Source organism: Salvelinus namaycush, chromosome 15, assembly GCF_016432855.1.
Source record: "Salvelinus namaycush isolate Seneca chromosome 15, SaNama_1.0, whole genome shotgun sequence".
In the NCBI taxonomy this organism is placed as follows: Eukaryota; Metazoa; Chordata; class Actinopteri; order Salmoniformes; family Salmonidae; genus Salvelinus; species Salvelinus namaycush.
Window position 1 is genome coordinate 28,376,728 of NC_052321.1, and position 26,661 is coordinate 28,403,388.

At 42.1% G+C, this 26,661-nt stretch overlaps 1 protein-coding gene across 1 annotated transcript in view; it reads left to right on the forward strand.

Moving 5' to 3' along the window:
• The first annotated feature begins 968 nt into the window (after positions 1-968).
• Positions 969-26,661, forward strand: part of spred1 (sprouty related EVH1 domain containing 1) — a 76,696-nt gene continuing 51,003 nt past the window's right edge. Inside the window, exon 1 of the mRNA XM_039009697.1 lies at positions 969-1,600. Within this exon, the coding sequence (XP_038865625.1) occupies positions 1,569-1,600 (32 nt within the window). The 5' untranslated portion in view covers positions 969-1,568. The remainder of the gene's footprint in view (positions 1,601-26,661) is intronic.

Consider the following 26,661-nt stretch of genomic DNA (forward strand, 5'->3'; position numbering starts at 1 on the left):
AGGCCTGCACTTGCTGGTTAATGGAATTTCATTCAAGAATCTATTATTTTCTAAAGCTATGGCTGTGAAGGGCTTAAATACCTGGCTAACATTATTACCTGTCTTCAAGTATAATTTAGATTAAAACATAATATTATTGTGTATTATTATGACCTTTTACATACAAGAAAAAAGGTAACAGTTTTGAGAAAATGATATTCTGGTCGCAGTAAATATACTCAGGATAATTTTCCATGAGGTCGCTGCAGATACAATGTTATTTGGGATTTCAACATGATACAATAATTGTATGCAATTCAAAGTCAAACAAATTACACGAATCACCAATCACATATCGGGCCTCAGACCTAAACTTAAGATCAAGCCTACAGCCAATAAATGAGAAGCAGATTGAAGAATACAACTATAGCCTTCCTTCTCTGCTATTTGAAATCATGAAGGGAATCTGATGTAATTCCACGTGCTGCACCATGTATTCGGCTCATACTGTATGTCTAAACTATCTCCTCCATTTTATAGCACTAGTCATCCAGTATGAAAATGTTTTTTTTATGTGATAATAATGCGCGAAATGCAACCCAAGTTAACAGAATCTACACTTGATATTAGCGGTGCTATTACACAGTCACACACACAATCCTTCCTACATATTATTTTCTATTTTGCGTGCTATCACACAGACGCTTCCCTTTTCTGTGTATCAATGCGTGATTGAAAGGAAACTTCGTTCGGGAAGTGCAGGGACTACTTTAGGTCAACTTTGGATATAAATAATCAATGTATATGCCAAATGACACAGGCATATTTGAACATGAAAACGAATTAAATATGTTTCGAGTAGATGTAAGTAATTGTATTAATAGTTGAGATTCCTTTGACATATATGTTTTTTGCGGCCACGCGGAAGGATTTCATTCTCGAGCTGGGTCGACGCTTCCGCCCAGTTTTCCGATGTTCATTGCCCGAGTTGAAAATGGAATTCGATTAAAGCAGATGTCCAACAACTTCTTCGAGAAAATTTTACTCACAGTTTTTGCCTAATGTACTTCAATTTCACCATTGAAATTAGTTTGTAGGCCTGTCTTTTCCCCCCAGTTGTGGAGGTTATAATTCAACGTACACCGACACATTGACGGATCAACGCTGCAGCGCTTTTCAAGTGTTGTCCTGGACCTGAAGTTGGCGAGGGAACGCTCGATAGCTAAACACGAATAACGTGCCAAATGTCGGGTTTATTTTGTAAAAAATGTAGCATCTGAACGCATTGGATTTCGTGTTGGCGATGAGGATGACGAAGCTGTGTATTTTATTCTGGTTGGATTTTACTTCCAGGGAAGATAAAATGAATCATCGGTTGTCATTCCTCCTGGCAATTTAGTTACAGCTAGCTAGGCTACTTGGTTTTCCGAAATAAAGCTCACTTATGCATACACCACTGTAAGACCATTTACTTTTATCCAATATCTGGGTGTTTTATGCAAAAGAAAATGGTGATATTTGCGGTTTATTTCCCCGCCGTCACTGCGTCCTCGATGCTATTGCCAGGATTTGGATCCCCTTGAGAAAAGATGAGCGAAGATTCGACAAATCCAAACAACGAGTGAGTACATTTTACCCCACATTCTAGAATGCAACGATGTCCTTCATGTGTCTAATCTTCACTGCAATGATTTGCAGGATTCTAAATGACTACTCTGTTCCACTAGGATCATTGCTTCTGCACATTGGTTCTACACACTTTCATATTTAAATTCGATTACTATTGAAGTAATACAAAAGACAAACATCTATTTTGTTTGTTGTGATAATATTAAATAAACCAATGTGTTTTGGGACTGGATTTAATAGAAATAGAGGCCTCTTATTATATTATGGCAACGAGAGATGCTAAATGTAATTTTGACAACTGTACAGAAAATGGTATACAGTCCACTTTATAACAATAGCCTCAATTAATGCAATACATGGTAGTTGTTTCATCAATATTGTCTTTGAAGAATACCTTTATGATTTGACTGCAATTGGATAATATCTGTTGCTATTTCAGACTGTAATAAATGACACGATGTAGTCACACATACAGTCACTGTGGCTAGATGATGTGTTTGTACATAGGATTTAAGACCCTATGCTTATCAGCTTTAAAATGATCTTGTCATAAGATTCAATATTATCTACGATAGTGTTTTCTTGGCATTTGATAACAGGTTCACGTTAACTCCTCTACATGAACTAAGAGAGTATCATAAAATAGTAATGTGGTTTAAAAAAATATTCCCTCAATATTATAATTATTCAATGTTAATGTGGCTGTAAACTGGTTGCTGCAATGTCAGAATCCAGAAGTAGAAGACGCCATATTTTTTCTCAATCACACTCATTTGCATATTACAATCTCATTCATATATATATTTTTTTAATGGACGCAATGCGTTCCAAATGTACTGGCCTGAACCCGGAAAGCAGTATTTATGTGATTGTGAACTTGAAATAAGGTCATTTGTGTACATTTAAATTATTTATCGCTGTAAATCCGTATTGTTTTAATGGACTGATCGCGTTCGTGCGCTTGTTGACAGTCAGTGAGAAATATCTGGTCGGGAGGTGGTGCGGTCATGTGACCACTTCCATTCATAAAGTACCTGGGTGCCCATTCACAGTACGATGTGCAGTACAGTGTCTTGCAACGCATTGGCGATTACACAAACATTTTATCTGCATTTGGGATCAACTTAATCCAGATGTAGACATGACATATAGCCATTAATTTAAAAACAAATAGATAATGCAAGGATGCTTCGCTCTTATTCCAGTCTTCCAATGCTCTCAAAAGAATGGCGTCCATATTTCTTATTCTAGACGGTTGAAATGCGTTCATACGCTGACATTTCAACAGTTTTGTGCCCCAAAACGCCGATGTTCTCCATTCAATCTATCTGCCTCGCACACATCGGGTTGATTGATATATTGCAGGGAGGCTTTGTCCTTGAACTTGGCATGTGTTGTTTCATATTCAATATATTACATAAGCAAGGACCATGATGTATGTGGTTCTGTGTGTTTGTTCTTCCTAGTGACAGCAGCAGCACAGAGCATAAGATGGCCAACATATGATCCAATGTATTTGGTAATTATTCATTGAAGGTAAAGGAAGATGGTGGGAACGGAACAGTAAGCCCCGCCTGATCCCTTTTTATATTCATGCTGGCTGGAATTAGCCATCAGTCGAGTCCAACAATGGACTAAAGGAAAGGGATAGGGGGATACCTAGTCAGTTGTACAACTGAATGCATTTAACTGAAATGTGTCTTCTGCATTTAACAAAACCCCTCAGAATCAGAGAGGTGTGTAGGGCTGCCTTAATCAACATCCACGTCTTCGGCGCCCGGCGAACAGTGGGTTAACTGCCTTGCTCAGGGGCAGAACGACAGATTTTTACCTTGTCAGGGATTCGATCCAGCAACCTTTTGGTTACTGGGCCAACGCTCCTACCCGCCAGGAGCCTAATGTTATTCCTTATAGTCCAAGGACCTTCCATGTTCTGTGTAGAGGCGAATTGGCTCTGGCAGCCAAAACGGCCAAATACTCCATTAAACCGTGTATCGATTTTCAATTGTGGTACTACTTTCATATATACAAAATAATAATAAGAAACACAAATGCTAAATCTACACTTACTGTAAACTGTTTAAACTGCTTTTAACACAGTTGCAGCCATCCGACAGTATTTTTCAGTGGCAACACGTTGTGGCGCCTGTCTTTTGTTTCCGCAGAGGTGTTCAGAGACACAGATAGCTAATTAGCATAGGTACACCTCTGTCTAATGTCTGTTTTCCGTGTGGGAACCCTAACCCTATATATTGTTTCCCATTAATGTGATCTGTTATGGATCTGATCAGTGTATTCACACATCTTCCCACAAACTGACAGTCCAATTTTGTTATTTGTCTGCATTTTCATATATTTTACAGTTTGTTTTCTATTAGTGGTGGTTTGTTTGAATTGAGAGGATGAGGAGAATTTTGGATGCAATCGCACCGTGAAAAGGAGTTGCACAACACGACCCTGTTTTTTTGTATCAGGATGGGTGGGTGGATTTTAGGTTATAAGCATGTATACCTTACTGTTTCTCCTCACAGTAGCATTATAGTAAACCATGTCAATGAGTCGGACATGGATCATCAGCTGCATTCAGCCTCGGGACGATACATTTTTTTCTTCTTAAAGGATGGTCAGGGGGCCGGAACATAATTTTCAAATAATTTGAATACTGCAAATTGACAGCAAGAAGCCCAAACAGATATAACATTTGACTGAAACATAGTAATTTCAAACATTGTTTGCATTTGTATACGATCACATATCTCTATTACGTGTGGGAATACTTAGAAATAATAGATTTACAATATGTAAATCACTTGGAGCTGTTTTGCTGGTGTTTTTAGTCTTTTATGTCCAACAACAAAATATATCTATATATTTTTTTTGCTGTGAAAAATTAGGGGGCCAAATAAAATCACTCGCAGGCCATTTTTGGCCCTAGAGCTGCCAGTTGGGGAACTGTGGAGTAGGACATTAAACCACAGATGTATTGTTGTGAGTCATATATGTATAAATACAATGGGATGCTCAATAGGTTACATTGTCATTTTGTTGGAAGTTTCTGGACCCTTCTCTGTTAGCATCATGGGTCAAGTGTGATGAATATGCTTTTATTTCGCATAGCAAATGTTTAAAGTTCCACAGCTTTTTCCTTCATCAAAATAGCACAAAGCTGTCTGACGAAAAACATGTGGTTGAATAGGAATATGTGCGCTGCTCACTGACACCTGCAAAGACTCACTCGTACAGGTTCTTAATCCCTAAAAGTCTAAACCGTTGGGGTTTAAGATGGTTATACCATGGATCCTTTTTTGTTATTTGATTTAGATTTTTTCAGGACCCTTGTAGGTATAAAAAATATATTTAACAAAATGTGGGGATAAAATATTGAGTTTGGCCTTTACTACTGTAGCCCATAGAAACGCATTGAATAACTCATTCAGAAATGGCAGAACAGACCGTCAAAAAATGTATCTTAAGTAATAAGGTTTTGAAGTGTCTGTCGTCTATCTAGAAGATATATAAGAACAGTCAGGAAATATATATACTGAACAAAAATATAAATGCAACAATTTCAAAGATGTTGCTGAGTTACAGTTCATAAAAGGAAATCAATCAATTGAAATAAATTCATTAGGCCCTAATCTATGGATTTCACATGACTGTCCACCCACTGGGGACCTAGGCCCATCCAATCAGAATGAGTTTTTCCCCAGAAAAGGGCTTTATTACAGAGAAATACTCCTCAGCATCAACCCTCCCCCCTCAGAAGATCCCGCAGGTGAAGAAGCTGGACATGGGGCTCCTTGACTGGCGTGGTCTGTGTTTGTGAGGCCGGTTGGACATACTGCCAAATTCTCTAAAACAATGTTGGAAGCTTATGGTAGACAAATTTAATTCTCTGGCAACCGCTCTGGTGTACATTCCGGCAGTCATCATGACAATTGCACGCACCCTCAACTTGTTGTGGCCTTTTATTGATCCCAGCACAAGGTGCGCCTGTGTAATGATCATGCTGTTTACTCAGCTTCTTGATATGTCACATCTGTCAGGTGGATGGATTATCTTGACAAAGGAGAAATGCTCACTAACAGGGAGGTAAACAAAGTTGTGAGAAATAAGCTTTTTGTGCATACAGAACATACAGCTCATGGAACATGGGACCAACACTTTACATGTTACATTTATATTTTTGTTCAGTGTATATATGTTTTAGACACATTTAACCCCCTTTTTTTGGGTACAAAACTACTTCCATACTTCTAAAAAAAAAAAAAGTTAAATGGTACTGGGCTACCTTCAGTCCCGTGGGGTAGTGGGGATCGTAGAGCAACATGAAAAACGCCATTGTGTTCGTGAGAGTCTCATCTTTTACACCAAACCGTTCAGATGCTTTTTGTGAGAAGACTGATTTTTGTGATGTCTCCTTGGTCTGACAAACAGCGCTATAACTGGGGTGCGTCAATCGACTCTTAAGGATTAATAGCTTTTTTTTCTGAGAATGTGAAATACATACCACCGTGTTAAATATCCGGTCTGCATGTTGCACTGAAAAGAGGAAGGACTTGTTATAACGTGTGGTTGAAGAAGGTAGCCTAGTTATCCAAAAACGTAAAATGTAATCAAACAAAGGGAAGGACATGAATCAGGGTGTGTCTAGCTATCTTGGACTTGATTATATTTCTTTGATTTTATTAGGATCCCATTAGCCGATGCAATGGCGACAGCTAGTCTTACTGGAGTCCAAGACATTAGAGACAAGACTTTACAATTTACGTACATTTAAAAACCTTAACATGTAGTGTGTGTTTGCTTTTATCAGTTGCACAGACTTGTCAGTACATACACACTAAAAGTAGGTCACCTGTATGCCGTTGTGTCTCCTATAGAAGTAGACACAACAGCGTTCATTCATATCCTTATGAGGGAGCATCTAGGTCTGTGTACTACTGTGCTGAACATTCATTCACTAAGTTATTTTCCTTTTTTAAACAATTGTAACTCAACAAATAGGCCTACATGCTATACACCTACAAACTGTACATTTACTGTTTAGTTAGCCAAAATATTTTGCTAAGTTTAGCCATTTGATGCTATTTGTTTTATGTCATTGTCATTTGTTTTAAGTCATTGAATGATTAGGGTTAGTCTAATATTTTGATTGTTTAGTGTAGTTGTTTGGCAGTCAAGTGATTCCTCAGTCTTCTTTCTATCAGGGTGATTTATTTGACAGCTCAGCGTTTGTCTGTCAATTTGGGTTGTTGTGATCTTATCACCTGGGGGTCTGTTCTGCCCCTCACTCTATTCCTCTTTCAGACTTTCCAAAACACATTTGACCCAAACAACCACTGATTTGAATGTGAGCATCCTGCCTTGACAACAGCGCATAGCTACTTCAACTGTTTGGCAAGTTGTTTATGGTTGTGTTAATTGCTCTGTGAAATAATGCTTATCTTTTTAAGCTAGTATTTAAGTTGCCGATACAATATGTATTGCGATTATCACAATTCTATATGTATTGCGATTCGATACTGCAATTTTAATGCTATTTGATGTTGCAAACACATTTCTCACTAGAGAGCATGAGAACGAGTTTAGATCAGTCAGGGAAATAAAAGTCCTGAAAATATGTTTTCTCACTATTTAGAAAGAGCATGGAGAATTAAGCTATAGGATGAAAAAAACAGACGTTTTGGCGCAGCCGACTAGTGCCAGCTAACGCTACCTGCAGTAGCAAAAACAATATAATATCGTCACAAAATTATATTGCGATATGTAATGAGATAGCCTACATAACACCACCTTTAGTTCTATAGCCATGGTGTAGCTAGGCCTAATACCCATTGGTGTGTAGTGGTCAGGCTCAGTAGAGGTTCTCAGTGGTTTTGCTTCTGTAATCTTTTGGGGAAGTAGCCTTTAGAATGCTTCTGGCCACTGCCCTGTATTGACTGAATTGGAACTTATCTGTGCAAACAATGTCGAAAGGAAGTTTTGGTCTTGCGTAACGACTTGACTTTGGATTCAGTCAGAGCTAATTGTTCTTTTGTAACTATATCAGCTGGCTGTACTAGTAGATCGTCAAACGATCACTGATACTAGCTAGGGCTGCACAATATGAGCAAAAAAAATCGAATTGTGATTTTTGTACCATATATTGCGTTTTTACTTGTGATTTATAGATCGGAACACTTAGGTAAACTGATGGAATCATAAATAAAATGATCATTCTAATTTTATGGTTAGAATACAGTGGACACTTGGATTGTAGTTTAGTTTGGCGTGACAACGAATGGAAAAGTAAGGGAGGAGATGTTTGTGACAGTATGAATCAAAGTGTTGGTCAGTGTTTCCCATGGGACCCTAATTAGGTTTAAATCAATTATTTAAATACATTTTAAATAGTACGTTCATATTTTCCTCTCTGATTAAGAACAAGCTGTTGCACAAACAGTGCTGATATACTTCCACTGGTACCGGCCTGTATTAAAGCAAAGGTTTGCTAGCAATATTTGCCCTAGCTCAGTGGATTTAGATAGCGTGTTAGCTCCTAATGCTAATTGCTAGCTAACACACTTTTTAGGCACATTTAGAGCTTAAGAGCGACTAACTAGCATTTTGCAGAGAGGAAGTTACACAAACTAATCGTATAATATAGAAAACGTGGATTTGTATTAACAAGCAAAGTGGAAAGCTGCGTCGTTCTGTTGACTGCATGCTGTTTGGTCCATGCATGCGGTCATCCCCCTCTTCAAAGGGGGAGACACTCTAGATCCAAACTGTTAGATTTATAACCATCCTGCCCTGCCTTTCTAAAGTCTTCGAAAGCCAAGTTAACAAACAGATCATCGACCATCTCGAATCCCACCATACCTTCTCCGCTATGCAATCTGGTTTCCCAGCTGGTCATGCGTGCATCGCAGCCACGCTCAAGATCTTAAACGATATCATAACTACTATTGATAAAAAACAGTACTGTGCAGCCGTCTTCATCAACCTGGCCAAGGCTTTCGACTCTGTCAATCACTGTATTCTTATCGGCAGACTCAACAGCCTTGGTTTCTCTAATGACTGCCTCACCTGGTTCACTAACTACTTCTCAGATTTCAGTGTGTCAAATCGGAGGGCCTATTGTCCGGACCTCTGGCAGTCTCTATGGGGGTGCCACAGGGTTCAATTCTTGGGCCAACTCTTTTCTCTGTATATATCAATAATGTCCCTCTTGCTGTGGGTGATTCGTTGATCCACCTCTACGCAGGCGACACCATTCTGTATACATCTGGCCCTTCTTTGGACGCTGTGCTAACAAACCTCCAAACGGGCTTCAACTCCATACAACACTCCTTCCATGGCCTCCAACTGCTCTTAAACGCTAGTTAAACTAAGTGCATTCTCTTCAACCTATCGCTGCCTGCACCCGCCCACCTAGCATCACAACTCTGGACGGTTTTGACTAAGAATATGTGGACAACGATAAATACCTAGGTGTCTGGCTAGACTGTAAACTCTCCTTCCAGACTCACATTAAGCATCCTCCAATCCAAAGTTAAATCTAGAATCGGCTTTCTATTTCGCAACAAAGCCTCCTTCACTCATGCTGCCAAACATACCCTCGTAAAACTGACTATCCTGCCGATCCTTGACTTCGTCGATGTAATTTACAAAATAGCCTCCAACACTCTACTCAGTAAATTGGTTGCAGTCTATCACAGTGCCATCCGTTTTGTCACCAAAGCCCCATATACTACCCACCATTGCGACCTGTATGCGACATATTCGTCGCCAAACCCACTGGCTCCAGATCATCTATAAGTCTTTGCTAGGTAAAGCTCCGCCTTATCTCAGCTCACTGGTCACCATAGCAACGCCCACCCGTAGCACGCGCTCCAGCAGGTATATTTCACTGGTCATCCCCAAAGGCAACACCTGCTTTGGCCTCCTTTCCTTCCAGTTCTCTGCTGCCAATGACTGGAACGAATTGCAATAGTCACTGAAGTTGGAGACTTATATCTCCCTCACTAACTTCAAGCGTCGGCTGTCAGAGCAGCTTACCGATCGCTGCAGTTGTACACAGCCCATCTGTAAATATCCCATCCAACCAACTACCTACCATATCCCTATATAGATTTTTTTCTGCTCTTTTGCTCACCAGTATTTATACCAGTATTTGTACTTACACATCCTCATCTGCACATCTATCACTCCAGTGTTAATTGCTAAAATGTAATTACTTCGCCACTATGGCCTATTTATTGCCTTACCGCCTTACTTCATTTGCACACACTGTATACAGATTTTCTATTGTGTTATTGACTGTACGTTTGTTTATTCCATGTGTAACTCCGTGTTGTTTTTGTCGCACTGCTTTGCTTTATCTTGACCAGGTCGCAGTTGTAAATGATTACTTGTTCTCAACTGGCCTACCTGGTTAAATAAAGGTGAAATAAAATAAAAATGCAAAGAGAATGTTGAGCACTAGGAACTGTCTGCAGGACTGGGAAGCGGACAAAAAGAAGACGGACTGAGAGAGAACTCTGTCAACTCGAGGAATAAATCAATAGTTAAAAACAAACAAAAAATAGGCTTTACAGACGGCCTAGTGGCGTTTGAAAATGTCACTGCCTCTTGCGATATGGATATTGCGCATGTCAATATCGCAATTTAGATACAAATTTGATTAACCGTGCAGCCGTAAAACTAGCTCACACTTACAGTTGAAGTCGGAAGTATACATACACTTAGGTTGGAGTCATTAAAACTCGTTTTTCAACCACTCCACAAATTTCTTGTTAACAAACTATAGTTTTGGCAAGTAGATTAGGACATCTACTGTGCATGACACAAGTAATTTTTCCAACAATTGTTTACGGACAGATTATTTCACTTATAATTCACTGTATCACAATTCCAGTGGGTCAGAAGTGTACATACACTAAGTTAACTGTGCCGTTAAACAGCTTGGAAAATTCCAGAAAATGATGTCAAGGCTTTAGAAGCTTCTGATAGGCTAATTGACATAATTTTAGTCAATTGGAGGTGTACCTGTGGATGTATTCCAAGGCCTACCTTCAAACTCAGTGCCTCTTTGCTTGACATTATGGAGAAACAAAAGAAATCAGCCAAGACGAAGAAGCCACCACTGCTCCAAAACCGCCATAAAATAAACAGACTACGGTTTGTAACTGCACATGGGGACAAAGATTGTGCTTTTTGGAGATATATTCTCTGGTCTGATGAAACGAAAATAGAGCTGTTTGGCAATAATAACCATCATTATGTTTGGGGGAAAAAGGGGGAGGCTTGCAAGCCAAAAAACACCATCCCAACCGTGAAGCACGGGGGTGGCAGCATCATGTTGTGGGGGTGGTGCACTTCACAAAATAGATGGCATCATGAGGAAGGTAATTATTATGTGGATATATTGAAGCAACATCTCAAGACATCAGTCAGGAAGTTAAAGCTTGGTCGCAAATGGGTCTTCCAAGTGGAAATATGCTTGGGGTCATTTTCCAAAGTTGTCAAAATAGCTTAAGGACAACAAAGTCATGTATTGGAGTGGCCATCACTAAGCCCTAACCTCAGTCCTATAGAACATTTGTGGGCAGAACTGAAAAGCGTGTGCGAGCAAGGAGACCTACAAACCTGACTCAGTTACACCAGCTCTGTCAGGAGGAATGGGCCAAAATTTACCCAACTTATTGTGGGAAGGTTGTGGAAGGCTACCCAAAACGTTTGACCCAAGTTAAACAATTTAAAGGCAATGCTACCAAATACTAATTAAGTGTATGTTCACATCTGACCCACTGGGAACGTGATGAAATAAATAAAAGCTGAAATAAATCATTCTCTCTACTATTATTCTGACATTTCACATTCTTAAAATAAAGTGGTTATCCTAGCTGACCGAAGACAGGGAATTTTTACTAGGATTAAATGTCAGGAATTGTGAAAAACTGAGTTTAAATGTATTTGGCTAAAGTGTATGTAAACTTCCGACTTCAACTGTATCTCAAGTTCTCTTTTGTCAAAAGTCGAAATTGTCAGTCTTACCTCCCACAATATCATCCTTCGTTCTTTACCAATTCTTAACATGTTGTAATTAGTTATGGAGGGTGAGCAGTTTCATAATCTGTGAAGTTAACCCATGTACAGGCTATTTATGGTTTGTTCTTTTAGAGGGTGTTGAATTGTTTGCTTGATTAATGGCAATAATCCTCTATAACTCTATCTGGCAAATGTTTGTTACTGACCGTGTGTTACTGTGTAACTGAGCAGGCCCTGTACAGTATAAATGTTGTCTGGTCTGGCTGTTCTCTTCCCACGGCCAGAGCTATAATGCAGTATATTTTAAACCTGAGCCACTTCCCTCTTGTAATTCTCATTTCCTCTTAAAAGTATTTTAGCAGCAGACCTATTACTAAACTTATAAATGTCTTCCAGTGTATTTGGAGGGTTTTTCTTTTCTTAAAGCACAGTATTCTTTCAAATAAAATTGTGCAGTGAAATATGTTTTAGCCTATTTAGTTGAAGGTCACAACATTGAAGACAAATTATAGGTAACACTTATGAAATGCCCATTTTGCCTTTGAAAATGGTACTGATTAGGCTATGTTGTGTTGTAGACTAAAAAATCCTCATTTTTTTTGTTAGGCCTAGATCAAGGCTATTCAACTAGCGGCCTGCTGGCCAGATCTGGGCCGTTATTAATTTAGACTGGCCCTTAAATCAATTCTGAACATTAATAAAATATCTGCAAAAAATCACGCCAAAATCTTATGTTCAGTGCCAAAATGACACTTTCCTGGAATTTGGCATTAGATGATTTGACTTATCATGGTGTTAATATTGAGGCGCTTAGTTTTCAGATTTTTAAGAAGCTTTTAATAGTTAAAATGGTGAATGAGGGTTGCGCCTTTTTCCTTTTCAATTAGCAAATTTTTTGTTTGCGCCTCAACTTTTGTTTGTTGAGTGCCCTCCACTTCTTTCCTAATTGCTTGTAGCAATATTTAAGTGCTTTATTGGTGTATGTGTGAATTGCTTTTTTATTCAGTTATTCCAAAGAATAATCGCATGTGGAAAATGTCCGTCCCCCCTGCCGTTAACCTTTTTTTTTTTTTTTTTTTTTTTTTCATCTGGCCACGTAAGAATATAGTTGAATATCCCTGGCCTACATTGTCTTTTTTCAAGGAGCCCGTCTCTCTCTAATATGCCCTGGCCATATCTCAGTGCTTCTAAGAATTGCTTTGAGCTGTATAATGTCTGAATTGTACATATTGTTTTCAGTTGTACTGCTGCATGCAGGAGCATGAAGGCTAAGCCTTGTTGGATGGTGCTGCAGCTGGGTTACGACGGTTCTTTCCTGCGAGGCCACAGACCTAAATCCCTGTCTTTGAGTTACCAAACTCTTTGAAACAGGAAGGGGTTGGGGCCTGTGTGTGGGTTTGTGTAGGCCTGTGTTCGTGTGTGTGCTCAACTATGTATGTAAGTGTGTTTGTGTCTATAAAAGATAAGTAGGTATAGGTTAGATGAGGGGATTTAAGAAAAACACAACTTCATCTTATAAAAGGAATCTTTTATGAACCGAACTCTTAACAGGGTATGTAGCCTATTAAAGGAAACGTTGACCCAAAATTCAGAAACTCCCAAGTGATTCCATACATTGAAACTAGTTCAGTGGAGTTTGCCCTCTCACCCTCTCTGTAGTGCTGTACTGAAACAGCTGCAAAAACTGGTCACGTGACCGGTGACGTTGCTGGATGCAGTCCTCGCTCTGCTCCATTGCCAGTGAATCCATGATTCAGAAATCTGCGAAGTGTGGACATTGGTTTTTATTGAAAGTATATGGCCGAATTAGCTATTTTGATCAAAGTAGGATCAGTTTTGAGTCAGGAAATGTGTACTCTTCCACCTAAAACATTTGCGATTACAGCAGCGAAGATGGTTAACAACTGCGCATGTGCGCTCTTGGGGGAATCCCTGCTACATAGAAACTGCACGTTATGCCGTTATTCATAGATGCTAGTTTTAACTTTACACATTATTTATTTATAAATGTGCGAAACGCATTTTTCTCCCACTTTGAGGATAACACAGTGCCACCGACGTAAGACAGTTAAGCGTGTTAACCCTTGCAAGGTTGCCGGCCCAGACGGCATCCCTAGCCGTGTCCGCAGAGCATGTGCAGACCAGCTGGACATTCAATCTATCCCTATCCCAGTCTGCTGTCCCAACTTGCTTCAAGATGTCCACCGTTGTTCCTGTACCCAAGAAAGCAAAGGTAACTGAACTAAATTACTATTGCCCAGTAGCACTCACTTCCGTCATCATGAAGTTCTTTGAGAGGCTAGTTAAGGATCACATCATCTCCACCTTACCCGACACCCTAGACCCACTTTAATTTGCTTACCACCCCAATAGATCCACAGACGATGCAATCGCCATCACACTGCCCTATCACATCTGGACAAATGGAATACCTATGTCAGAATGCTGGTCATTGACTACAGCTCAGCCTTTAACACCATAGTACCCTCCATGCTCATCATTAAGCTCGGGGCCCTGGGTCTGAACCCCGCCCTGTGCAACTTGGTCCTGGATTTCCTGACGAGCCGCCCCCAGGTGGTGAAGGTAGGAAACAACACCTCCACTACACTGATCCTCAACACAGGGGCCCCACAAGGGTGTGTGCTCTGCCCCGTCCAGTACTCTCCTTACATCCATGACTCCAACTCAATCATCAAGTTTGCAGACGACAACAGTTTTTGGCCTGATTACCAACAATGGCAAGACAACCTACAGGGAGGAGGTGAGGGCCCTGGCGGAGTGGTGCCAGGAAAATAATCTCTCTCAATGTCAACAAAACGAAGGAGCTGATTGTGGACTTCAGGAGACAGCAGAGGGAGCACGCCCCCATCCACATTGACGTGGCCGCAGTGGAGAAGGTGAAAGCTTTAAGTCCCTCGGCATACATATCACTGACAATCTGAAATGGTCCACCCACACAGACAGTGTGGTGAAGAACGCGCAGCAGCGCCTCTTCAACATCAGGAGGCTGAAAAAATGTGGCTTGCCCCCGGAGACCCTCACAAACTTTTACAGATGCACCATTGAGAGCATCCTGGTATGGCAACTGCACCGACCGCAACCGCAGGGCTCTCCAGAGGGTGGTGCTGTCTGCCCAATGCATCACTGGCGTCACTGCCTGCCCTCCAGGACACTTACACCACCCGATGTCACAGGACGCCCAAAAAGATAATCAAGGACATCAACCACCCGAGCCACGGCCTGTTCACCCGCTATCATCCAGAAGGCGAGGTCAGTACAGGCGCATCAAAGCTGGGACTGAGAGACTGAAAAACAGCTTCTATCTCAAGGCCATTAGATTGTTAAATAGCCATCACTAGCCAGCCTCCACCCAGTACCTCGCTAGCCGGCTACCACTCGGTTACTCAACCCTGCACTTTAGAGGTTGCTGCCCTATGTACATAGACATGGAATCACTGGCCACTTTAATAATATTACATACTGTTTTACTAATATGTACAGTGCATTCGGAAAGTATTCACACCCCATGACTCTTTCCACATTGTATTACTTTACAGCCTTATTCTAAAATGTATTAAATTGTTTTTTCCCCCTCATCAATCTACACACAATAACCCATAATGACAAAGCAAAAACAGGTTTTTAGAATATATATACAGTGGGGCAAAAAAGTATTTAGTCAGCCACCAATTGTGCAAGTTCTCCCACTTAAAAAGATGAGAGGCCTGTAATTTTCATCATAGGTACACTTCAACTATGACAGACAAAATGAGAATTTTTTTCTCTCCAGAAAATCACATTGTAGGATTTTTAATGAATTTATTTGCAAATTATGGTGGAAAATAAGTATTTGGTCAATAACAAAAGTTTCTCAATACTTTGTTATATACCCTTTGTTGGCAATGACAGAGGTCAAACGTTTTCTGTAAGTCTTCACAAGGTTTTCACACACTGTTGCTGGTATTTTGGCCCATTCCTCCATGCAGATCTCCTCTAGAGCAGTGATGTTTTGTTATGATTCCGTCTCTCACAGTTGAAGTGTACCTATCGTAAAAATTACAGACCTCTACATGCTTTGTAAGTAGGAAAACCTGCAAAATCGACAGTGTATCAAATACTTGTTCTCCCCACTGTATATACACTGCTCAAAAAAATAAAGGGAACACTTAAACAACACAATGTAACTCCAAGTCAATCACACTTCTGTGAAATCAAACTGTCCACTTAGGAAGCAACACTGATTGACAATAAATTTCACATGCTGTTGTGCAAATGGAATAGACAAAAGGTGGGAATTATAGGCAATTAGCAAGACACCCCCAATAAAGGAGTGATTCTGCAGGTGGTGACCACAGACCACTTCTCAGTTCCTATGCTTCCTGGCTGATGTTTTGGTCACGTTTGAATGCTGGCGGTGCTCTCACTCTAGTGGTAGCACGAGACGAAGTCTACAACCCACACAAGTGGCTCAGGTAGTGCAGCTCATCCAGGATGGCACATCAATGCGAGCTGTGGCAAGAAGGTTTGCTGTGTCTGTCAGTGTAGTGTCCAGAGCATGGAGGCGCTACCAGGAGACAGGCCAGTACATCAGGAGACGTGGAGGAGGCCGTAGGAGGGCAACAACCCAGCAGCAGGACCGCTACCTCCGCCTTTGAGCAGGAGGAGCACTGCCAGAGCCCTGCAAAATGACCTCCAGCAGGCCACAAATGTGCATGTGTCTGCTCAAACGGTCAGAAACAGACTCCATGAGGGTGGTATGAGGGCCCGACGTCCACAGGTGGGGGTTGTGCTTACAGCCCAACACCGTGCAGGACGTTTGGCATTTGCCAGAGAACACCAATATTGGCAAATTCGCCACTGGCGCCCTGTGCTCTTCACAGATGAAAGCAGGTTCACACTGAGCACATGAGCACATGTGACAGACGTGACAGAGTCTGGAGACGCCGTGGAGAACGTTCTGCTGCCTGCAACATCCTCCAGCATGACCGGTTTGGCGGTGGGTCAGTCATGGTGTGGGGTGGCATTTCTTTGTGGGGCCGCACAGCCCTCCATGTGCTCGCCAGACGTAGCCTGACTGCCATTAGGTACCGAGATGAGATCCTCAGAGCCCTTGTGAGACCATATGCTGACACATGCACATTTGTGGCCTGATGGAGGTCATTTTGCAGGGCTCTGGCAGTGCTCCTCCTGCTCAAAGGCGGAGGTAGCGGTCCTGCTGCTGGGTTGTTGCCCTCCTACGGCCTCCTCCACGTCTCCTGATGTACTGGCCTGTCTCCTGGTAGCGCCTCCATGCTCTGGACACTACGCTGACAGACACAGCAAACCTTCTTGCCACAGCTCGCATTGATGTGCCATCCTGGATGAGCTGCACTACCTGAGCCACTTGTGTGGGTTGTAGACTCTGTCTCATGCTACCACTAGAGTGAAAGCACCGCCAGCATTCAAAAGTGACCAAAACATCAGCCAGGAAGCATAGGAACTGAGAAGTGGTCTGTGGTCACCACCTGCAGAATCACTCCTTTATTGGGGGTGTCTTGCTAATTGCCTATAATTTCCACCTTTTGTCTATTCCATTTGCACAACGGCATGTGAAATGTATTGTCAATCAGTGTTGCTTCCTAAGTGGACAGTTTGATTTCACAGAAGTGTGATTGACTTGGAGTTACATTGTGTTGTTTAAGTGTTCCCTTTATTTTTTTGAGCAGTGTATATACAGTGGGGCAAAAAAGTATTTAGTCAGCCACCAATTGTGCAAGTTCTCCCACTTAAAAAGATGAGAGAGGTCTGTAATTTTCATCATAGGTACACATCATATGTCTTCCATTTCCTAATAATTACTTACATGCTTTGTAAGTAGGAAACACTGCCGATTTTGCAGGTTATCAAATACTTGTTCTCTCCACTGTATATATATATAAAAAAAAAGAGGAAATATCACATTTACAATAGTATTCAGACCCTTTACTCAGTACTTTGTTGAAGCACCTTTAGCAGCGACTACAACCTTGAGTCTTCTTTGGTGTGACACTACAAACGTGGCACACTGGTATTTGGGGAATGGCAGAGCAAAAACCAAGCCATGATGTCGAAGGAATTGTCTGTAAGGCTCCGGGACAGGATTGTGTCGAGGCACAGATCTGGGTAAGGGTACCAAAACGTTTCTGCAGCATTGAAGGTCCTCAAGAACACAGTAGCCTTCATCATTCTAAAATGGAAGAACTTTGGAACCACAAAGACTCTTTCTAGAGCTGGTCGCACGGCCAAACCTAGCAATCGGCGGTGAAGGGCCTTGGTCAGGGAGGTGACCTGACAGAGCTCCAGAGTTCCTCTGTGGAGAGGAGTGAACCTTCCAGAAGGGCGAACATCTTTGCAGCACTCCACCAATCAGGCCTTTATGGTAGAGTGGCCAGACGTAAGCCACTCCTCAGTAAAAGGCACATGACATCCCGCTTGGAGTTTACCAAAAGGCACCTAAAGGACTCTCAGACCATGAGAAACAAGATTCTCTGGTCTGATGAAACCAAGATTGAACTCTTTGGCCTGAATGCGTCACATCTGGAGGAAACCTGGCACCATCCCCACAGTGAAACATGCTGGTGGCAGCATCATGCTGTGGGGATGTTTTTTAATGGCAGGAACTGGGAGACTAGTCAGTATCGAGGGAAAGATGACCGGAGAAAAGTACAGTGCGATCCTTGATGAAAACATGCTCCAGAGCGCTCAGGACCTCGGACTGGGGCGAAGGTTCACCTTCCAACAGGACATCAACCCTAAGCACACAGCCAAAACAATGCAGGTGTGGCTTCAAGAAGAGTCTCAATGTCCTTGAGTGGCCCAGCCAGAGCCTGGATTTGAACCTGATCGAACATCTCTGGAGAGACCTGAAAATTGCTCTGCAGGAATGCTCCTCATCCAACCTGACAGAGCTTGAGAGGATCTGCAGAGAAGAATGGGAGAAACTCCCCAAATGCAGGTGTGCCACGCTTGTAGCGTCATACCCAAGAAAGCTTGAGGCTGTCATCGCTGCCAATGTGTTTCAACAAAGTACTGAGTAAGGGGTCTGAATACTTATGTACATTTCTATAAACATATTTTTTCTTTGTCCATTATGTAGTATTGTGTGTAGATTGAGGAGAAAAAAAGCAATTTAATCAATTTTAGAACAAGGCTGTGACGTAACAAAATGTGGAGAAAGTCCATGGGTCTGAATAGTTTTTGAATGCACTAATGCATTCATACATACATAAGTACTCACATACATACTCACATACTCCGACATTGCTCATCCTAATATTTATATATTTCTTAATTCCATTCTTTTACTTTTAGATTTGTGTGAATTGTTCAATATTATTGCACTAGGAACACAAGCATTTCTCTATACCCGCAATAACATCTAAATATGTGTATGCGACCATTAAAATTGTATTTGATTTTAGACCGATAGTACTTATGACAAAAGAAAGAAAATTCGGCAATACGCTTTCAATAAAACGTTTTTTTTTTTTTTTTTACATCAGCAGATGTCACAAAATGCTATACCGAAACCAAGCCTAAAACCCCAAACAGCCCTGATTTTGAAGAGAGAGTGGTTACATAATTCATTGGACAATACCTAGTCAGCAATACTATACACATTCAAAAGTGAGATACTGTAGATATGTTATACAAATGCAATTCGAGACTAGAAGCATCAGAACCCATAGAAAGGTAGTTCTAACCTTGAATATTTACTCCTGAGGTACTGACCTGTTGCACCCTCGACAACCACTGAGATTATTATTATTTGACACTTCTGGTCATCTTTGAACATCTTGGCCATGTTCTGTTATAATCTCCACCCGGCACAGCCAGAAGAGGACTGGCCACCCCTCATAGCCTGGTTCCTCTCTAGGTTTCTTCCTAGGTTCTGGCCTTTCTAGGGAGTTTTTCCTAGCCACCGTGCTTCTACATCTGCATTGCTTGCTGTTTGGGGTTTTAGGCTGGGTTTCTGTACAGCACTTTGAGGTATCAGCTGATGTAAGAAGGGCTTTATAAATAAATTTGATTTGAATATGACTGGGCAAAGTGCTAAGAATAGGGGCACCATCTATTTTATTGTTCACTAGAACACAGCAAACATGGACCACAACTGTCTAAACATAGCTAAGGGCAATAGAGCAAAAAGTCCACTAGATGACAGCAAATGGACCTCTCGCGACCCTACAGGAAAGGTGAGACATCCATATCTTCATTTAAACCAGGGAATTTAGTGGCCTGTAGTTTGTAAATCTCAAAACTTTCCCTTTGGTTTAGCTGTTTAAGACAGTCCCCTTTTCTAATTGAGGCCGGAACATAATCAATACCCATAGCTTGTAGGGAGGCAGGGTTGCCATGGTGTAAGGACTTGTAGTGCCTTGTTGTAAAGACAATTCCAATAGGAATTCAGGGAACTCGGTGAGGAACGCTGTATACGGCCCAGGAGGCCTGTAAACAGTAGCTATAAAAAGTGATTGAGTAGGCTGCATAGATTTCATGACTAGAAGCTCAAATTGTAAATAAAAATGTGCTGTCATAAATGTTAGCAACACCTCCGCCTTTGCAGGATGCGCGGGGGATATGGTCACTAGTGTAACCAGGAGGAGAGGCCTCATTTAACACAGTAAATTCATCAGGCTTGGGCCATGTTTGTCAGGCCAATCAGATCAAGATTATGATCAGTGGTTAGTTCATTGACTATGACTGCCTTGGAAGTGAAGGATCTAACATCAAGTAGCCCTATTTTATGATGAGATATCACAATCTCTTTCAATAATGACAGGAATGGAGGAGGTCTTTATTCCAGTGAGATTGCTAAGGCGAACACTGCGTTTTGCTCAACCCAGACACGGTCTCAATGGGGAAAGCTGAGCTGACCACGCTGACTGTGCTAGTGGCAGACTCAACTAAGCTGGCAGGCTGGCTAACAGCCTTCTGCCTGGCCTGCACCCTATCGTTGTGGAGCTAGAGGAGTTAGAGCCCTATCTATGTTCATAGATAAGATGAGAGTACCCCTCCAGCTAGGATGGAGTCTGTCACTCCTCAGCAGGCCAGGCTTGGTCCTGTTTGTGGGTGAGTCCCAGAAAGAGGGCCAATTATCTACAACTTCTATATTTTGGGAGGGGCAGAAAACAGTTTTCAACCAGTGATTGAGTTGTGAGACTGCTGTAGAGCTCATCACCCCCTAACTGGGAGGGGGCCAGAGACAATTACTCAATGCCGACACATCTTTCAAGCTGATTTACATGCTGAAGCTATGTTGCGCTTGGTGACCTCTGACTGTTTCATCCTACCATTGTTGGTGCCAACGTGGATAACAATATCCCTATACTCTACACTCGACAGTTTTAGCCTTAGCCAGCACCATCTTCAGATTAGCCTTTACGTCGGTAGCCCTGCCCTCTGGTAAACAGTGTATGATAGCTGGATGATTCTTTTTAAGTCCAATATTGCGGGTAATGGAGTCACCAATGACTAGGATTTTCAATTTGTCCGAGCTAATGGTGGGAGGCTTCGGCTGGTGAGACCCCGTAACGGGAGGAGGAGAGACCCGAGAAGGCTCGGCCTCTGACTCCGACTCGTTGCTTAATGGGGAGAACCGGTTGAAAGTTTCTGTCGGCTGATTGAGCGACACAGATTGAGCATGCTGACAGCATTTCTTTCCCGAAGCCTTGAGGAAAATTGTCCGGCTGCGGGGACTGTGCGGGGGGGATTTAAACTACTACCTGTACTTACAGACGTTGTTTCCTCCTTTCCTAAACCTAAATTGCCCTTGCCTAACGATTGCATCTGAAGCTGTGCTTGCAACACGGCTATCCTCACCATAAAGTGATAGTTCTCCTGTATATTATGAGTAGAGTGACTGCAATTGGATGGCATAGTGTTAATGTTACTACCTAGATTTTTTGGCTGGTGGAGGTTCTGTAGAACCATGTCCAGATAAAGCGTCTGGGGTGAAAAAGTTGAATGAATAAAGTCGAGCGATGAAAAAACTAAGACGTTGGTAAATGTATTAAAAGTAAAATTAGAAAATTTTGTCAGTTAGCCAAGTAGCAACAAACCGCACAACAGCACAGAGACAAGTCCGGAAGTTGAGGGCGGAGCGAATGGCTGGAACAGTCTGGATTACAGGGATAGTTTACAACCTAGATAGTTTAAATGCTACATTTCTGTGATTTTACAGCCATGGTGGATGGTTGATGGCTTCTTTACAGCATGGTGGATTCCTTGTAATGATGGCTTGTCCTGGTACTCCTTCCCAACAGTCCCCAGTCTTGAGTTTCAGACTGTAACTATGACGATTAGAAGCAGGGTCTCCAGAGACTACCTTCACATCAAAGCCGCCCCGGAGACGCCCCAGCAGTCCAAATTTGCGGTTCCTCTTTTTTTGTAATGGTGAGTGCAAGGTTTGAATTTTCCAAATGCTTGCGGTTCGAATTAAGATCCTCTCAATATGTGGGGCTTTGATTGATGTTTGACATAGTTTTGGTACACATGTGGGATTATTTTGATTTATTACGCTACCCTGGCGCTGCGGTACCCAGAACATTGCTATTGGGGTTACAGTCCCAATCCTGCAATGAAAGGTTGGTTAGCGTCGGCGTTACAAAAAACGTTGCCTGTGTAGCTTAACATGACGCTCTAGTTTCTTTTTTAATTCTTTAGCTGTTTTTCTGTGATTAGGGGTAAACAAAGGGTGGCCTTCAACCAGTCTCTCTTTCCTTGTTACTATTCTAGCCTATTTATAGTCGCCTTGATGGGTAGATTTGCTCTTGTGCTGAAGGCACGTTGCATTTTTCTGTGTCTGCTAAGCAGTGTTGTAGTGACGGAGATGAGTCACCCCTAGCACTAGGCGGAGGTAGCTAGCTACCATGTTGAGAGAATATGTGGATAGGACACCTCTTTCATTACCCCTTTTTTTAGGATAGCTAGGCTCATTGCTAACTACCCTGATACTTGCTGTACATAGATGTGTGTAGGCCTATTTGATATTAACGCTAAATAAAACCCTTAGTTTAGAAGGTCATGGTGGAATTCAGTCATTTGTCCAACATCCAAAGGGTTGTGTTGGTCTTTTGTTTTGGGTCTGCATGCCTGTTGTGTAGCCTATTTGTAAACAAAATGTAAACAGTAGGCTAGGTTTGTGTTTTGGAAGCATAAAGATGTGTGATATATATTTGTCCTTTAACGGTTGCTCGGCTTGTGTGGAAGAAGGTAGACGATTCAGCCACAAAAAAGAATGAGTCACTGTTAGTGAAAAGCACAAAAAAAAAAAATCTCAATTTTTTTTTTCTCCTGCTAGCGGTTTGTTTCCCACTCTGCAGAAGGATAATCTATAGAATCCGATTGGGGTAAGTAGCTTGTGTTTATTTTGCAAATTATTATTTTTATTTTACCCAAAGTGGACTGCTGGAGCTTGACGGCCTTCCTCCGGTTTGGGCACAAGGGAGGTAGAAAAGGGGCAATTTGGGGAGGGTCATCTCTCCCCTTTTCTGATGCTAATGAAAAGAGGAACGGTTTTCCGCCTTTAGCTTGCAGAGTGTGTCTCTCCTGCAGCATGCTCCACTGCCTGGACATTGTGAGAGTACAAAACTTCAGGCCCGGGATCCAATAACGTGAAATTTCAGCAGAGAAGCGGCCATTGTGTAGAGAAAGGCAGCCGGGGAGGGTGATGGATAGGGGTGGGAGGGGATGGTGACTTGGCGAGCACCCAGGGCTCAGGCCACATCGTCCCTCTCCTCCTCCCCCACTCTTCCTCCACTCTCCCTCTCCTGTCTTTCTTTCACCCCCCCCCCTCCTCTCCCCTCAGGGGCTGGGAAGCCAGAGGGCTGAGGCAGAAGCAAAGCATGATGGCATGCTGGAGCTCTGTGAGCCACGGGCCGGGGCCACAGACAAACGGACACTTTGTCAGGCCAGGAAATGGCTGTCCCAGGATCCCCCTTCTCCACCACACACTGAAGCAGCCAGGCCCTCTGGGCACAGGCCTGGCCAGCACGTGCTTGCTCTCAAGTACAGCTCTAGCCTACAGACCTTCATGTTGCTGGTGCTGCTGTGTGCTGGCTGTGTGTTTGGATGGCTTGTACTGTGATGGCATATGTATAGCCTAGTTTGGGGAAGTTGTGCTGGTTTAGGTATGAAATCACAGGCAAGCAGTTGTGGTATCAAAATGTATGTGATTGAAAGTATTTTATTCTGTTTATTTCACCAAAACTTATTAGGTAATTTAGACAGTTCTATAATTTAGTTATTTAGAAATATTTTTCTGTTGCTTCTCCAGTAATACTGTGTGTTGTCTACTTGCTTAGTTAGACACAGTCCTTAATTCAGTTTTTAGCCAAAGTGTAGTCCCACCACTTTACTATAAGAATGAGAGATGCTGAAAGCAATGATCCCTCAAATTTCTTTCAGCCCTGAGCAGAATTCAGGTCTGCTGAGCACACTTTTACATTGTGAAAATTCAGTGCAACTTCTGGCACACATTTACTGTGAACACTGGCTGTACCCGCTTTAAGTTACAGTTTTAACAGTGGCCAAGGTGGCTATTTTATCATAATGTAGGCCTTCCTGAGTGGCCCATCACCAAAAACAATGGAGAAAATGCATACCATGACTTTTTAACATGGAAATAGCTATTGAAATGGATGTTCTATGATACAGCCTGCAGTAGCAGCCAATGTGTGGTGTTCAATGTGGGCCTACGTTCCATGAGATTTCTGAAAACATGCAGGTCTTGACATTAACCTGTTTAGCCACTTGTCCTTCAGACAAGGAGGTGACTGAAAATGTTGTTTGATGCAAGAAACCAAAATCAACAATTCCCTGTATGTTATGAGTGCTTGCAAATTTCACCTATCTCTTCACTATTTCCACATAAAACAGGCAAATCAAAGCAAAATTATTGCATAAAACTGACCCATCACCGCAGTACAAAAAGAGGGTTCGCAATTTCTACAAATCAATGCACATTTACCATTATGGTTAAATCAAGCAACACACAAAGAAAAATCCCTCGTCAGTGCATTTACCCCACAAATTTGACAAAATCATTGCATATTCCCATGCAAAATGTCAGATTTGCTAGAGCAAAATCAAGCATTTTTGGCCACAAATATCACAAAAAATCCCTGTGGAATCCTGAAGGGACTGATTATAACAAAGAATCAGACAACTGTATGTTACCCTCAGCCTATTGGCTTCTTACTTTATTCAAGCCCATCTCAAAATGCAACACTGCCTTTTTAAAACAAAAAAAGCTATTTTCCTGATTCGCTTTTCAAAGATGGCTAGACAAAAACAAGTGTTGTGCTCTTGTAGGAGGCAATCATTCCCTGACCAGAAATTATAGGGCTAATGACTCATTAACTAGCAAAGAATATGAAGAATTGAGCACACGCGGCTGCATGTGGCTTTTGCGCTAAGATCTCACCACTGCTCAATTGTGGCTGCCAATGCAAAAAAAGTATTTAAAAAATACTTAACGTTTTCAGTGTAAACTTAAATGAACTTAACTTAAACCAAATATTTAAAAAATAATAATATAGAAATATAATGGAACAGTATATTTTTCCATAAAAACATTTTTGAGGCCTACCGAGTGGCGCAGTGGTGCAAGGCACTGCATCGGTGCTAGAGGTGTCACTACAGACCTGGGGTTCGATCCCAGGCTGTGTCGCAGTCGGTCGCGACCGGGAGACCAATGAGGTGGCGCACAATTGGCACAGCATCGTCTGGGTTAGAGGAGGGTTTGTCCGTCTGGGATGTTCTTGTCCCATCGCACTCTAGCGACTCCTTGTGGTGGGCCGGGCACATGCACTCTGACTTCGGTAGCCAGTTATGCGGTGTTTCCTTCGACACGTTAGTGGAGGGCGCATGGCTCTTGACCTTCGCCTCCCCCGAGTCCGTACGGGATCACAAAATTGGGGAGAAAAAGGGGTAAAAAAATAAGTACTATTTATTTTTATAATAATAAAAAAATCACAAACAAAAACTAGACAGTCAGGGAGAATCTAACATTCCAAAAATGTCATACCATTGATTTTATATTTGGGTCACTCAGATCGCGTAAGAACACAGCATAAGCCATGGCAAAACATGTAGAACTGCAGGAAACTGGTTTTAAAGCAAATGGTCTCTGTGGCTTCTAATACCGCGTCATTGGCTACCACCCCCCCTGCGCTATCTTTGCCACCACTGCTAAAAGAATACTAGTGCAAATACTCCTGACCGCTTGTACCTGCCAATGCAATAGAATAGAGGGAACATTGGCTGAGAGACTCAAGAAATTTAACCACTCAAATTCATAAATTGACCTATGGATTTAAGGCCTTACTGACAGTACATGAGATCAACATATTTTGAAGTTATGCATTTTTTTGTTGACAAATACATAGTTTCCAAACCTTGGAGTAAAATAACCTTATTTTGGGTTTCAAATCTCACATCCAACAAGATTGTTTTGAGAGGGGTGTTTGAGCGAACGTTCTCAATGACCTGACTCCACAAACCTGTTTGGCTAGCCTATATTGAGGAAGATGATATAATCCTGAAATGCACATGTATGCCCTCACATGAGAAGAGGAGACCCATGTCCTAGTTTGGTGATGAACTTGAGGGGTTTTAAATCCGGAGAGAGCTGAAGACTCTCTCCCTATCCACACCCTCTTTCTACCCCGAGCTCGCTCACTCACTCTGTTTTGTTCTTCTCCTTTTTGTCGGAAATGAAGTCAGTCATCCAGCAGAAAATTTGGAATGGGGGGCTCCTCTCTTTCTCTCTCTCCCTCTCTCTCTCTTTCCTTGCGGGCCTGAGCCAGCTGATTTGCTTCCGCTCTCATTGTATGTCCAGTGGACTGTGTGCACCCAGCGAGGAGCACAGAGCCCAACCTTTGTCTCCACAGACCGTCCCGCTCTGGACAGGAGGGGTGTGTGTGTGTGTGTGTGTGTGTGTGTGTGTGTGTGTGTGTGTGTGTGTGTGTGTGTGTGTGTGTGTGTGTGTGTGTGTGT